The 17,078-nt window shown below is 40.6% G+C and overlaps 1 protein-coding gene across 3 annotated transcripts in view; it reads left to right on the forward strand.

The window, feature by feature from the left end:
* The window catches only part of LOC115218020 (nicotinamide riboside kinase 1-like), a 49,895-nt gene that overhangs the window by 28,148 nt on the left and 4,669 nt on the right, over nt 1-17,078 (forward strand). For all 3 annotated transcript variants that reach the window (XM_036507941.1, XM_036507942.1, XM_036507940.1), the window contains 4 exons: nt 3,768-3,835; nt 6,286-6,376; nt 13,277-13,334; nt 15,804-15,927. In XM_036507941.1, coding sequence (XP_036363834.1) covers nt 3,798-3,835; nt 6,286-6,376; nt 13,277-13,334; nt 15,804-15,927 — 311 coding nt within the window. In that variant the 5' untranslated portion in view covers nt 3,768-3,797. The remainder of the gene's footprint in view (nt 1-3,767; nt 3,836-6,285; nt 6,377-13,276; nt 13,335-15,803; nt 15,928-17,078) is intronic.

Consider the following 17,078-nt stretch of genomic DNA (forward strand, 5'->3'; position numbering starts at 1 on the left):
CTCCTGTGCCAGTGGTACATAAAAAGCACCATTTGAGCGTGGTCAATGCCAGTGCCGCCTGACAGGCTCCTGTGCCAGTGGTACATAAAAAGCACCATTCGAGCATGGTCAATGCCAGTGCCACCTGACAGGCCCCCGTGCTGGTGGCATGTTAAATGCACCCACTACACTCTAGGAGGGGTTGGCATTAGGAAGTACTGGCAACACACATACACACACCCACATATGCACGGACACACACACACACATACATCATCCATACAAACCCAAGAGCTCAAGGTTGGAAAGCAAACTGCTTAACCACACTGCCATGCCTGCACCTCTCTCAGTAAACCGATTCCTTTAATTTAGTTTTGATTATTGTTTGGAATAGAGCAAACGCACACAAACACTTTCATTAGCTTGATGACAGTGGCTTTCATAATGACAGTGTGGTAGTGGTGGTGGTGGTGGTGGTGGTGGCAGCAGCAGTGGTGGCGGCAGAGACGGTGGTGGTGGTGGTGGTGGTGGTGGTGGTGGTGGTGGTGACAGTGGTGGTGGTTTTGTAAATTGTTTTATAAATCTGCAATTATGGGATTGTGGAACTGCTTGTTAAGCACTTGAAATTCTTGTCGTCACATGATATTAAAACCTCCGTCTAGAGCAGGAAAGAAGCATGACATGAGATGTTAACTTCAGAACGTGTGTAATTTGAGCACAAATGCCTTTGCAATAGAAGAATATAGCTTGATTTTAACGTGTGTGTGTGTGTGTGTGTGATTAAACATATCACCATCATCATCATCATCATCATCATCATCATTTTATGTCCATTTTCCATACTGAAATTGGTTTCATGGGATTTGAGAAGCCAGAAGACGACCTTGACCTTTAGTCTTCTACTTTGGCCTAGTTTCTGTGGCTGGAGGCCCTTCCTAATGCCAACCACTTTACAGCATGTGCTGGGTGTACTTTACGTTGCACCAGCACCAGTGAAGTTACCTATTTCTTTACTACCCACAAGGGGCTAAACATAGAGGGGAGACAAACGGATTAAGTCGATTACTTCGACCCCAGTGCGTAACTGGTACTTAATTTATCGACCCCAAAAGGATGAAAGGCAAAGTTGACCTCGGCGGAATTTGAACTCAGTACGTAACGGCAGATGAAATACCGCTGAGCATTTCGCCCGACATGCTAACGTTTCTACCAGCTCGCTGAACCAGTGAAGTTACCATTAATATGCAAGACAAGATCCTTCAACCGTACAGGGGTGCAGAATTGGGGGGGAAGGTGGCTTTGTGCCAGGTGTAAAGTATGGATAGAGGGGCAGGGACAGGTGTCGTGCTGTAGAGGGGACACATGGCTGCCCCAGCTGGAATGGGATAAAGGATTGTGGAGATGAGATGTCAGGGTGTATCCTCAAGGTACAAGAAGGTGGATAAAAAGAGAATAGGGGTAAAGAATCAAGGATGGTTGGATGGGTAGGTTCACGATTGTGTGAAAGAAGAGTGACTGATGGTTAGAGATGGAAGACAGAGGTGAATGGTAAACATGAGTAGAAATGTGATCTATGGTGCTTACCTTGCGTGTGTGTATTTGTGTCTCTTTGTCTAGACATCACATTTTGTTGTAAATGAGCATCCCTGTCATACAAGCGGTGTCTTTCACTTCCAATCTTCCATGAAAACATGGGGAGATATTGGTTTCAAATTCGGGCACAAGGCCAGCAATTTCAAGGGGTGGGTAAGTCGATTACATTGACCCCAGTGCTTAACTGGTACTTTATCCACACCAAAAGGATGAAAGGCAAAGTCAACCCCAGCGGAATTTGAACTCAGAACGTTATGACAAAAGAAATGTCACTATGCATTTTGCCCTGCACGGTAACAATTCTGCCAGCTTTAACCAACTTTAACATGAGGAAATATTAACTTGGGAACCATTGAGGGTTGGCAACAGCAAGAGCATCTGGATGTTGAAAGTCTGCCTCAACAGATTCCATCTAACCCATGCAGGCATGGAAAAGTGGATGTTAAAATGATGATAATGATGACTCAAGCTCAAAAATGTTATCACAAGGATTTAATACAAGCAACAAAAACAGCACCACTTTTATTGCCCCTCCCATCGAAAAATGAAAGATCAGGATTTGAACTCATAAATTAAAAGGATGAAAATAAACATTGTAAGAAACTTAATCCGATCTATAAACATTTCTGCTCCAAGATACAAATATTGAAATATTTGCAGAATATCTAGGAAAGTCACATGACATGCGTTAATGGAAAGAGACATTCCGCAAAATGCAACATAAGTCTTCGTTCGTGTCAGAATTAGAGACCAACTGTATATTTATGTCGGCAAGTTGTTATTTATTGCATTAGACATGTTAATATTTTAGACGTACAGGGTTAGGGTTTCATTAAATAACTCAGACGTGAGTCATCAATGACAAGGAAAGGTCTGGCACTTGTGAAAGAAATCAGACAATAAACTTATAATACAAGCAAAACTTTATACATACATATATGTGTGTGTGTCTGTCTATTATGGTATATGTAGGTACATATATGCATGTGTGTACATATAAATATTTCTACATACACGCACTCACACACACACACATACAAACACACATGCTTGTACATATTTGTACATAGTTACATACATATATATATATATATATATGCTTTGTGAATGGATTTGGTAAAGAGAAACTGAAAGAAGCCCAATGTGTGTGTGTGTGTTCGTGCATAGCCTTGTCTTGACATCATGATTGTAAATAAGCATCACCACCATACAAGTGGTGTTGTTCATTTCAAGTTTTCAATATTAAAAACTTGTCTAAGGTGGCCAGCTGGCAGAATCGATAGCATGCTGGGCAAAATGCTTAGCGCCATTTCACCCATCTTCACGTTCTGAGTTCAAATCCTGCTGAGGTCAACTTTGTTTTTCATCCTTTCAAGGTGAATAAAAGTTTTGCACTGAAGTCAATGTAATCCACTCCCTCAAAATTGCTGGCCTTGGGCTAAAATTTGAAAGTTGTCTGGTCATGGAGAAATATTACTTTGCTTGGTTAGACTTGGCAACAGGACGGCCATAGAAAAAGTTACCATGATAAACTCTGACTCTTCGTGTGGTAAGTAGCTTGCTTACCAACCACATGGTTCCGGGTTCATTCCCACTGCGTGGCACTATAGCCTCAGCCGACCAAAGCCTTGTGAATGGATTTGGTAGATGGAAACTGAAAGAAGCCCGTCATATATATGTATATGTATATATATATATGTGTGTGTGTGTGTGTATGTTTGTCTGTGTTTGTCCCCCCAACATCGCTTGACAACTGATGGTGATGTGTTTACGTCCCCATAACTTAGCGGTTCGGCAAGAAAGACCGATAGAATAAGTACTAGGCTTACAAAGAATAAGTCCTGGAGTCGATTTGCTTGACTAAAGGCGGTACTCCAGCATGGCCACAGTCAAATGACTGAAACGAGTAAAAGAGTAAAAAGAGTAATAAAGACAGAGATGGTACTCATGATCTTTCACCAAGCCTCCAAGAGACTGGCATTTTCATCTAACACTTTAATAATGGTTCTGACAACGCATTTGCTTCACTAATTACATTAATAAATCTAAAATTCTTCTTTTGTAACAAGGAATTATACCAAATTTTCCAAAATATATCTCTGCATATTTTCCTTTGTGTCAACACTTAAACATTACAAGAATCTCTTGAAATGAATCATCATTAAACCATTTTAAGTTTTTTGTGTTTATTTTAGGAACTTTCTAGAAGATTCTTCAGAAAAGTCATGAACAGAAAAAATATTTTGTCAGTTGGTATCAGTGGGTAAGATCTTTTTGTTATTTATGGTTATTTTTTACTTTTATTCATTCGAGTAGCGAGAACAGACAGAATCATTTGAGCATCGGAATGCCTCACAAGCATTTGCTCTGATTCTGTGCTCCGTGAGTTCAAATCCAACTAATGTCCCACTTTATGTTTCATCCTGTGTGGAAGCACCTGGCTTAGTGGTTAGGGTGTCAGCACAATGATCGTAAGATTGTGGTTTCGATTCCTGGACCGGGCGACGCGTTGTGTACTTGAGCAAGACACTTCATTTCAATGTTGCTCCAGTCCACTCAGCTGGCAAAAATGAGTAACGCTGTGATGGACTGGCATCCCATGCAGCTGGGGAAAGCATACGCCATAGAAAACGGGCCCATGAGCCTGGCTAGGCTTTAAAAAGGGTGCATTTATTTATTATTTATTTATGTTTCATCCTTGAAGGGTCAACAAAAAATTTCTAAATCCAGGTTTTGTGGATTGGTTGAACAGTATGAAGCTTAGATCTAATGCCATGTTTGTCCTGGTTCTTTGCATTCTGAGTTCAAATCCTGCCATGGCTTACATGGGTAAAAGTCTAATTCCTCTCTCGATTTAATACCAAAAACTGTCCGAATGCTTCAATTACTTCTATATTTAAGAATGTTTTATTGCTTATGAAGAGCTCAAAATGCTTAAATAAGTGATGATTAGTAGGAGAGATATCAAGGGAATAGGGAGAATGTTGCAAAATCACGTAATTCAGGCCTCAAAACTTTTGTACTGTAGCTTGAGTAAGTGTGAGGACGTGCATTGTCGTGGAGCAAACTTGGGTCATCTCTATTCACCAGTCTGCGTTGCTTCTTTTTCAAATTCTCTTGCATGCAACCAATTTCCTGGCAATACGATGTTGCTGTTATAGTTTTCCCTTGTTGCAAAAATGAATAATGAATAACTCCCTTTGCAAACCACCATACAGTGACCATTAACTTTTTAGGGTGCAATGGTGGGTTTGGGTAGTGTTTAGGTGGCTCTCCTGCATTTAATCAAAGTCCTGGTCTCCTGCTGTTGTCAAAGACTATCCATTTCTCATCACATGTAATGATTTGATGTAAAAATGGTTCTTTTTCCAGTCGAGAAAGCAATAAGAAGCACACTTTGAGGCGTCTGTTTTTTAAAATCTCGTTCAGTTGATGTGGAACAAACCCATCTATTTTCTGGACTTTTCCGATTTTTTTCAAGAGACAAGAAACAGTTGTGTGAAATGTTTGGAATTCTGGTGAAAGTTTTTGGACCATTGTTCTCGGATTTTGTTCAACTAAAGCATTTAATCCATCATGCCAAGTAACTGATTTGGCCTCCCCTTGGTTCATTTTTGAGGCTATCATCTCCTGAACAAGATCTTTAGAACCATCTCTGAACAGTTCTGATGTCAACAAAACTATTACCAAAGTCCTGCTTGATATTTTGTAGAGCTACTGCGGCAGAGTGACCCAGTTTGTACTCATACAAGAAAATCACTCAACATTGTTTGGGTTGTTATCATTTCCATAAGGTCTGTGAATACGAATTTTGTATACCAATATTTTTGGGAAAGAAAGATAGTCAAGATTAAATGCAAGGATATACATAATTGAGACGTTAAATGACCGAAATAACAAGTAATTAAAAATGCGACATTTCATGTGTGACGACCTAATATCTATCTATCTATCTATCTGATCTATCTATTTAATCTATCTATCTATCTATCTGTCTGTCTGTCTGTCTGTCTGTCTGTCTATCTATCTATATATATATATATATATATCGAGCTGTCTATCTATCTATCTATCTATCTAACTAGCTAGCTACCTATTTATCTATCCGTCTAGCTATTTATTTATCCATCTATCTATTTATCTATCCGTCTAGCTATTTATCTATCTATCTATCTACCTACCTACCTATCTATCTATCTATCTATCTATCTCTCTGTCTGTCTATCTATCTATCTATCCATCTAACTTTTTATCTCTGTATCTTATTTTTATCTGTCTGTCTGTCTGTCTACATGTCATAAAAACCCAGTTGAAAGTGTTGGTACCTGATAGAACACTGACACTGAAAGTCATGCCCAAACCATCCCAGCTTAGAAAACATAAAAACAACAACAGCCAACAACAACAGCAACTGCCACCAACAGCAACAGCAACAACAGCAACCTTCAGTGTCATTTTGAAAAGTACTCAGCTCTGTGAATAAAATGACACAGTTTCCACCGAGAAACAACGAAATTAGAACACATCTTCAATGGAAACTAAACATTCTTCTTTACTGCTGTGAGCCACACAGAGAGAAAGAGACACAGACAGATACACACACACCACACACACACACACACACACACACACACACACACACACACAAAGGAGAGAGACAGAGAGAGAGAGAGCCTTTATTAATTGTTTAATATTGTGACGTTCTTTTTGCAGGGCTACAAACAGTGGGAAGTCTTCTTTGACAAAGAAACTTGCAGAATATTTTCCTAATTCAACCAGTTTCTGTCAAGATGATTACTTTAGAGTGAGTCAATTACTTTACTGTTTGTTTGTTTTTTTATTGCTTTTCTTTCTCCGCCCCCCCCCCTGCCCCCATCGTTTCAGTCCTTCTTCGGTGTTGCTGTGAAATAAAGCCACTGAAAATACTTATTCTTAAACCTGGGTAACATATTAAAGTTCATATTTCATAGGGAGGCCCCCACTTCAGAAATATAAGAGTTTTGAGGAGTACAGAGTTAACCCTTTGTCACCCCTACTCCCAGAGCTGCTCTGGCCCAAGGTGGTAGTCCCTGTCAAGGGCCCCTGTTTTGGGGTTGAATAACAGAAGATAGTCCTGTGGCTAAGACATGCAGAACTCAGAGAAAGCCTGGTCCCTAGACACCTATCACACAGGCTACCAACACGTGGACATGTCTTGATGCCATGTGAACTAATACCCCTAAGGATTAGATAAACCCTTTGCCTCAAGGACAAGCTTTAGAGGAAAGGGGACTAGCAGTGTAAACTGTAAATAAACTAGCAAAAGGCAATGGGATCTTTTCTAAGAAAAATCAGGAGCAGTGTAGTTAAGAAGCTTGTTTTGTAACCACATGGTTCTAGGTTCAATTCCACTGCATGGCACCTTGGGCAAATGTCTTTTACTCTAACCCCAGGCTGACCAATGACTTGTCAGTGGATTTGGTAAGTGGGAACTGCACTACGGAGGTCCCCTCCTCTGCCACATTCCATTCTGTTCCATCAAATCCTCTCACATATCTGCTTTCATTCTCAGCACCCTCTCATAAATGCCATCACATCTCACTCACTACAGCCAATCACCTTATGTGCACCTACATCTCCCTTTTTTCCACCCCTACACCTTGCAAATCACTCCCTACCCCGACCTTGATCTGTCCTTGAACCACTTCTATCTCTCACCTTACCCCTCTCCCCACTCCCCACACAGATATTTCCCATCAACCCTTTCTCCTCTACCCCCATCTCTCACTCTCCCCTCCATATACTTACGAAAGAACCCCTTCTTTCCTTCCTTCCCTCCTTTGACCCACTGTCTCAATCCTTTCTTATACTCATCTTCCTCTCCCCTCAGATATCCTCTTGCACTGGCATCTCTTACCATCTCTATTCTTAGCCACCCCTATTTTATGTACAGTAGCCCCTGTATCTTCTATGTGGTTTGTCCCTCCATGAAGCTCAGCTTTGGCATAAGCCTTCCTGCCCCTTGAATGCTGCCAAGTAGCAAGATCTTTGTCCCTATCCTTTCCCTATCTTGCAATATGTTTGGCAACCTCATTAGTGCTTGTAGCACAAAAACAAAAAAAAAGAGGCCTCCACTACACCCTGTAAAGTGGTTGGCATTAGGAAGGGCATCCAGCTGTAGAAACCATGCCAAAACTGACATTGGAGCTTAGCACAGACCTGCAGCTTGCCATGTCTTGCCAATCCATCCAGCTACTTCCAACATGGAAAATGGACATTAACCCTTTTGTTACCATATTTCTGTCGAGATATTCTATGTTGCTTTCAATTGATTTTAAATTAAAGGCTCAGGTAGGAATGACCGAAACAGTGGATTCATAAAAATTTGTGAAAGAAAAATAAATTCAAGGAATTGGTAACGCTGTGAGGAACTGGAATTGGACTGAAGTGGTTGAAGTTGGGCAAAGAATGGAAGCAGAAAATTACAGATGTCTGTGAAAGGGGTAGGAAGAGGGGGGGGTTCTTTCTCCTTTTCTTTGCCTTTTGTCTTAGTCATTAGACTGGCCATGCTAGAGCACTGCTTTGAATTTTTAATCGAGTGAATCAACCTCAGTACTTATTCTTTTTTTCTGTTTTTTAAAGCCTGGTACTTATTCTATCGTTCCCCTTTGCTGAACCACTGAGTCATGAGGACATAACTACACCAACACCTGTACTCAAGCAGTGGTGGGGGCACACACACACACACACACACATGCCTCCTTATGTTTCTTATTTCTTTACTGCCCACAAGGGGCTAAACACAGAGGGGACAAACAAGGACAGACAAACGGATTAAGTCGATTGTATCGACACCAGTGCGTAACTGGTACATAATTTATCGACCCCCGAAAGGATGAAAGGCAACGTCGACCTCGGCGGAATTTGAACTCAGAATGTAATGACAGACGAAATATCTATTTCTTTACTACCCACAAGGGGCTAATCACAGAGGGGACAAACAAGGACAGACAAATGGATTAAGTCAATTATATCGATCCCAGTGCGTAACTGGTACTTATTTAATCGACCCCGAAAGGATGAAAGGCAAAGTTGACCTCGGCGGAATTTGAACTCACAACGTAGCGACAGACGAAATACCACTAAGTATTTCACCCGGCGTGCTAACAATTCTGCCAGCTCGCCTCCTTATGCTTCTTAATGTATCACACCACAGTTGATATATCAATGTGATATGTCCCCTTTGCTGAACCGCTAAGTCATGAGGACATAACTACACCAAAACCAGTAGTCAAGCAGCAGTGGGGACACACAGACACACACACATATGCCTCCTTATGTTTCTTAATGTATCACAGTTAATATATCAATGTGATATATAATTATATATATGTGTGTGTGTGAATATGTGGGTAGGTGTATGTGTGTGTGTGTGTATGTATGTGTGTGTGTGTGTGTGTGTGTGTGTGTGTGCTTGTATGAATGTGTGTGTAAGAAAACGGTCCACATCTCCACAAGGCACCATATCTCGTCAAATAATAAAAAGTAACATTTTGTGTCCAAACATTCACAGCAGCCACCCTGCCATTGCATATACCCTGATTGGGGTACTTATTGATTTTTATAGAACTCCCATGGGGTACTTTGATAATTTTACTAAATGTTATAACATCGCTCATCAATCTGTGTGGGTGGGTGGATGGGTATGCACGTGTAATTGTGTGTGACTGAGCGATTGTGCACGTGTAAGTGTGTGTGACTGGGTGTGCGTGCGTGTGTGCATGCATGTGTTAGTGTGTGTGACTTTGAATGTGTGTGCGCATGTTAGTGTGTGTGACTGAATATGTTTAGGGTGCGGTGTATACATATGTGGGAATGTGTGTGGGTGAATGTTTTTGTGTGTGTGTGGGTATAATACATGTGCGAGTGTGTTTGTGAGTATGTTGGTAGTTGGGTGTGTGTGGACTAAATGATTGTATGTGTTTGTGGGTGTTTGTTAAGCATATACGTATATGTGTGTGTGTGTGTGTGTGAGTATGTGGGTAGGTGTAGGTGAGTGTTGGTGTGTGTGCATATGCTTGTATGAAGGTGTATGTGAATATGTTGATTGTTACGTGTGTGTGAGTGTAAGAAAACAGTTCAACATCTCGACAAGGCCCCAAATATCTTAGACCCACCAAAGGGGAACTCAAAACCCCCAAGATTGGGTTCTAAACGATTCTCAGTAAGAAAACTTACAGCAAAAGGGATCCCTCTCTCTCCCTTTCTCACTCTCTCCTCTTTCTCTTTCTTCCCCTACCTCCCTCTCTCTCTCTTGCTCTCTCTCCTTCTCTCTCTTCCTCCACTTTCTCTCCATCTCTCTTTCCCTGTCTCTTTCTTTCTTTCTCTCACTCTCTCTCCATCCTCTTTCTCACTCTCTTCTCTTTCTTCCCCCTGTCTCCCTCTCTCTTTTCCTCCCTCTCCCTCTCCCCCTCTTTCTCTCTGTCTCTGCTTCTTTCTTTCTCTCACTCTCTCTCCCTCCTCTTTCTCTCTCTCTCTCCCCCTACATTTCTCTCTCCCTCTACATCTCTCTTCCCCTGTCTTTCTCTTTCCCTATATCTCTCTCCTCTTGCTCTCTCTTTCTCCTCTTTCTCTTACTTCCCGCTCTCTCCCTCTCTTTTCCTCTCTCTCTCTTCCCCTCTGTCTCTCTCCTCTCTCCTCTTTCTCTTTCTCGTTCTCTCCTCTATCTCTTTCTTCCCCTATCTCCCTCTCTCTTTTCTTCTCTCTCCTTATCTCTCTGTATCTCCCTGTCTCTGTTTCTTCTTCTCACTCTCACTCCCTCCTCTTTCTCTCTCTCCCCCTTCTTTCTCTTTCCCTATCTCTCCCTCTCTCTCTCTCCCTCTCCTTCTCCCTCCCACCTAAAACAAGTCCCTGGTGTTGTTGCGTAAAATGCAATAATATTGCCAGGCGGCAAAACATTGGTGTCATAAGGGGAGGGTTTGTGAAGGGTTCTCAAACATGTGGTAGACATGCTCCATTAACTGCAGAATATTAAGGTTACATGAACGACACAGCAGGAATGAGCTGAGATAAAAACTGGAGGCGTTTGCTCATTCGGTTTTGTTTTTTGTGTGTGTGTGTTTTTTCCATGTCGGCATGGGTTAGATGGATATATATATTCTTGAGGTATTGTTTTACAGCTGGATGCCCTTCCTGTCATCAACCCTTATCTGTTTCTCAAGTAAAGGATCTCTTATTTCACATTCCCTCGAAGGTGAAAAGGGAGCACAGGCTCAAACAAGCACACATGTACACACATATATGCATATACACACACATACATATATATATATGTGTGAGTGTGTGTGTGTGTATATATATATATATGTGTGTGTGTGTGTGTGTGTGTATATGTGTGTGTGTGTGTGAGTATATATATATGTGTGTGTGTGTGTGTATATATGTGTGTGTATACATATGTATGTATGTATATATATATATATGTGTGTGTGTGTGTATTTATATAGGCACAGGAGATTGCTTACCAACCACATGGTTCCAGGTTCAGTCCCACTGCATAGCACCTTGGACAAGTATCTTCTACTCTAGTCCTGGGCCGACCAAAGCCTTGTGAATGGATTTGGTAGATGGAAACTGAAAGAAGCCTGTCATATGTGTGTGTTTGTGTGTCTGAATTTACAGCCCCCATAACTTAGTACTTTGGCAAAAACAACTGATAGAATAAGTACTAGGCTTACAGAGAATAAGACCTGGCGTCAGTTTGTTCGACTAAAGGTGATACCCCACATGGGCCATGAATACTGAGGACATGCACAGGCTTGAAAGAAATGAAGCCAGCATACTTTGCTGGATATGCAATGCCAGTGTGCATGCACAACAGAATGTAAGCACCCTGAGAGAAAAGTTAGGCATAAGAGGCATCCAAATTGGTGTGCAAGAGAGACGACTGTGCTGGTATGGTTATGTGATGCATATGGACGAGGACAGCTGTGTAAAGAAGTGCTGATCTCTAACTGTAGAGGGAACCTGCAGTAGAGCTAGACCCAAGAAGACATGGGATGAGGTGGTGAAGCATGATCTTCAAACTTTCAGCCTCACGGAGGCAATGACTAGTGACTGAAACCTTTGGTGATATGCTGTGCTTGAGAAGACCTGGCAACTAAAAGTGAGATCACAACCATGCATTTCTGGCCCATTAAGAGTACTCCTGATGCATCGGGTGATATGATGTGCTTGAGAAGACCTGTTGAATCAAGTAAAACCAATATCATAGCTGTGGCCAGTGCCCTCTGACTGGATTCTGTGCTGGTGGCACGTGAAAAGCACCATCCAAATGTGGCTGATGCCAGTACCCACTGACTGGCTCTTGTGCTGGTGGCATGTAAAAGCATCCACTACACTCTTGGAGCAGTTGACATTACGAACGGTATCCAGCTGCAGAAACATTGCCAGGTAAGACTGGAGCCTGGTGCAGCCACTGGCTCTCCAGTCCTCAGTCAAACCATCCATGGAAAATGGACATTAAACGAGGATGATGATGTTGATGATGATATGTATGTATGTATGTATAGCACAGATGCCTTTTATGTGTCACCAACTCTGGCCACAAATATATGATTTCACTTAGCCTGGAGTGTCTTCCCAGGCACAGCAAATAGTCAGATGTTTCGGTCTCTTGTCACTGCCCCATGAGATTGAACAACCGAAGATCATAGTTCACCACCTCACTCCACATCTCCATAAGTCTATCTCATCCAAAGATTCCTGCCATAGTTAAGAGATCAGCACTTTTTTTATGCAGATATCGTTGTTCATTTGCATCACATGGCCATACCAGCACAGTCTTCTCTCTTGCACATCACATCTGATGCCGCTTATGCCCCATGGCAGACAATCTAAGAAGAAGGAAATTGTGGCAAAGAAAAACCAAAGAAAGATTGGAATGAAGAGATAAAGAGGGTGGATTAGACGGAGATGATGAGTGCAACAAGCAGTGAGATGTTTTACTGGAGAAAGACCCATTCAAGCCGTGAAAACATGGGAAAACAGACGTCAAGTAACGCCGATTGGAGATTGTTTGTCATAGAGAAGTGATGTGCTGTATTTGACAACGTAAGACACACAGGGCTGAAGAGATGCACGCTCACTTCATTTGTGCATATTCAAGGGAAAAGGTTTTTAGTGCATTAGAGCATGTGATATAGGTCCAGCTTCGCATATAGTTACCCAGGGTTATTTTTCCGAGACATTTTCTTTCGAAAAAATGTCTTCTATGCAATCAAAATATGGTAATTATTATGTTCTGGTAGTTTTCTGAGCAAATGTGTTTTAGCAAGGGACATAACTCACACGGCTCAGCGCTTCTTGAGAAGTTGAATTTCTGACACAGATGGTGTGTGTGTGTCTGTGTTTGATAAATATTTACTATTATATCAAAATATAAGTTTGCTTTTTTTTTTGTATATATGCTTACACAGACACATTTTTGAAAAAATTTCCCTTAATTTCGTTTTTGCATTTGGTTTGCAAGATTCTTTATATGAGTTCGTGTGTTGAAGCATATTCTGTTGTGTCTGGGGAGAGTCCTTTTCTTTTTGTGCCTTATAATGTAACACACTCACCGGTAAAATTTCCACTTTTTTCTTATTTTTATTTTCCTAAAATTTTCGTTGCATCTTGCAACCTTTTCAATAGTCTTGACTCTCCCCATAATGTTTATTTCCAGAAAGTCGGTTCTAAAAACCTGGAGCTAATTCCAGAACTGGACTGTTACAACTGGGATGGTAAGTTTTAATTTTTTCTTTTTAAATTTTGTTTTAAATTCAAAACTAAGTTTTATTTTGCATCCATTTTTGTCTTCTCTCCTCCCTGGAATGTCCAACATAATTGAAATAAAAGATAATAAAAAATACTTGGATAATTATCAGGAATTGTCATAGAGTGTGTTTTACAGCAAGATTGCATTTTCTAACAATAACTAATTAGTGCTAATTAAACATATCGTAATCTATCATTAGATAAGGAATATTCATTACAAACGAACCTACACATAGACACACACACCACTTGTAACCACATAAACATACCACTTATAAACACACACACACCCACACACACATTTGACCCTAAATAAATTCTAAATATTATTACCAGACCCCCAAACTGCTCTCATTGCCTTTCCTCTTATGACCCCCACTGTGGAATTATTTTCTGTTGTTTTTTTCCATGAAACCTTGAGCAGATTTGAACTCAAGATTCAAAGCTGCCAGTTAACAAAACCCTCATCACTGATATAGTGCTCCTGCTGTTTACTGCAATGAAACATTATCACCTTGTAGTACTCATTTTCATCTCAGTGGATTGGACCATCGAGTGGTGGTCATGGTGTTAGTGGTGGTGGTGTTGGGGAGCTCTGTATTTACTATGGACTCAGTGAAATATCAGTGTTAGTAGGTGAAGTGTTGAGCTTTAACTGACTCATGAGTCATTGACTCAGTTATGACTCTTTGATTTTAATGGAGATGAAAACCCAAGATATTAAGGGGAAAAGATTTGCAAAAGCATTACAACCAAAGGGCAGATTCTTGGAAAGAAGAATTGGCCAAATGACACACAGACAGAAAGGAGACAAGATAACCTTAAAAAACTTAATTAGTTTTCAAAGCTTAAAATAGCCGGATAATTAATTCTACTCTCCCCACCTCCCCAAACATTTGTAGCCTTATGTTGTCAAGTGCATTTGTACCGAATGCCTAGCACTTTCAGTCTTGTATCTGTCATTAAAAATACTTGAGATTTGAGTCGTTAATAAGTTTCTTAAATAAACAATATAATAGATGCAGGCATGGATGGCTGTGTGGTTAAGAAGTCCACTCCGCAACTAAATGGTCTCAGGTTCAGTCTTACTGTGCAACACCTTAGGCAAGTGTCTTTCTACTACACTTCCAAGCCAACCAATTTGGTAGAGTTTCCGTCTACCAAGTCCACTCACAAGGTTTGGTCAGCCCGAGGCTATAGTAGAAGACACTTGCCCAAGGTGCCATGCAGTGGGACTGAACCCAGAACCATGTAGTTTGTAAGCAAGCTATTTACCACACAGCCACTCCACTATTTTTCTGTTTTCCTGAGCTTACCCTTAAGGTACTGGGTCTGTTTAACGCTTAAACAGTGGGTATTGGGTCATGTGACATCAGAGCCTATCCACATGTCGATTGTCCTGTGTGACACATGTCTAGGACCCAGCTCCCCTCTGGGTCCTGTATTTCTTAGTCACACATTAGTGAATCTTCTGTTATTTATCCTACAACTAGGGACCCTGATAGGTACAACCATCCCAGGCCAGAGTTGACCTGGGATTAGGGAGTGCCTATGGGGTTAACCCCATACTACGTTATACTCTGAAACGCCCAAGCTGGAGCCTCTCTACTGGATTAAATTTAAAGCCATATTTAACCCTTTAGCATTCAAACTGGTCACATCCAGACCAAATATTCTCCACATTTTTGTGTTCAAATTGAACAAGATCAGGCTTCTCACACCTACCTTGCAATGTCATTCTGAAAATAAACAATCACGTCATCAAAATCTCAAATCTCATGAGATAATACTTGATTAATTCAAAACAATGTGAATAAATAAGCATTACATTTGACAGAGGAATCTGAATGCTTAATGATAGATACGTAAAACTCTGTCTATACTTAATACTAGCAGTATCGCCCGGCATTGCTCAGGTTTGTTTTGACCCTTTAGAATTGGAATTTTTGAAAAGTAAAAATTTTGCATTATGTAGCTTGTTATTCTCTTTGAGGGAACATTTTTCTGGTTGAAATACACCAAAAAATAGCGACACAGCAGTCAAAAAATCGTAAAAAATAGGGATTTTCATAGAAAAAAAGCACCTTTTTGATGTAAATAATTGTTGGTGTTAACATGGTCCGATTTGAATTTTTTTCTTCTACGGAAGGAAGAGCAAGCCTTCTTCTATCATACTCTCAATTTTGGTCAACTTGCGCCGCAGGGTCTCAGAGGAGACAGTGTTAGTTGAAGGCTACCAAACCTGCCATACACAGACAACTTCAGCTTTACATATAGAGAGATTATGCAATTAAAAGTCATATTTAATGATAGATCACTAAAAATCATATTTAATGTTATATAGCTAAAATTCTGCTTATGTCTTATGCCGTATAATTAAAACCCTGTTCCATAATCGTGTAATCCATTATAACTTCTCAATATTTTCAAACTAGTCCTTTCAGCTCTTGATACTGATAAAATGGTCACTGATATCAACCAACAAGCTTCTTCATTAGCACAGACAGACAAAACAGTGCACCTCCTTCTGGTTGATGGATTCCTTATATTTAACCATAGGTAAGTAAACTTACTAAAGTAGAACTAGATAACAAGGCCTAAATGTTCTTTCTGCTGTAGACACAAGGCTTGGCGGGGGGGGGGGGTACAGACTACTAAAAGACAAAATTGCAAGAATGTGAGCAATGAGGAGAATAACTGTTATCCCAGAGTAAGGGCACTTGGAGCACTGTTGAAGAAACTGGAATTGCCATGAGGGCAGAGCAGGCCTGAAAAAGCTTTATTGGGGACAGCTAGGATTTTGAGATTGTTTTTTGGGGTGTTGAGTGTCTTTCACAATAAGTTAACATCCAGGTACCAAAGCTTATAGTGTGGAAAGAGACAACAGTTTGCTGTCCATTCCCACTGAATAAACCACAGCAAGTAAGATCAGGAGCTCTGAGAAATAAAATGATGATGATGATGATGGTTTCATTGTGGGGGCAGTGCTAATTGGTATAAGGACAGATGAAATACTGCTGAACATTCCACCCAGCATGCTAACGATTCTGCCTTTTCAATAATAATAATAATAATCCTTTCTACTAGAAGCACAAGGCCTCAAATTTGGGGAAAGGGATTAAATCAGTTACATCAACCCCAGTGTGTAACTGGTACTTGTTTAATCGACCCCAAAAGGATGAAAGGCAAACTCAACCACGGTGGAATTTGAACTCAGAACGTAGTAGCAGATGAAATACTGCTAAGCATTTCACCCGGCGTGCTAACAATTCTGCCAGCTCACCACATTCGACAATAATAATAATAATAATAATGATGATGATAATGATAATGATGAGCTTATTGTATACAGTACTCAGGTATATTTCAACTCATTGGCAAAAGGTCGAAAGAGGGGACAGAAAGCAGGCATATAATTCAAGTAAAGGAAGATGGTTTCAAGTTGGCATCTGTTTCATTAATGTATGCAGCAAATGATAGGGGACCAAGAAGAGATCCCTGTAGAACAACAGATATTATCACATAAGGTGTAGAATGTTCTGGTTGCATGACCATCTCCTTTTAACTAAGAATAAAGGACATTAACCAGTTATACATATATATTTAATTTGCTTTGCAGGAAGGACCGTTTTAACGAAGTCATGTCTTGTCCCAACATTCAAAACGCAGAGTAGATAAAACAGGGGACAACTGATGAAGGGATTGTTCTT

This window comes from Octopus sinensis, linkage group LG12 (genome assembly GCF_006345805.1).
Source record: "Octopus sinensis linkage group LG12, ASM634580v1, whole genome shotgun sequence".
In the NCBI taxonomy this organism is placed as follows: Eukaryota; Metazoa; Mollusca; class Cephalopoda; order Octopoda; family Octopodidae; genus Octopus; species Octopus sinensis.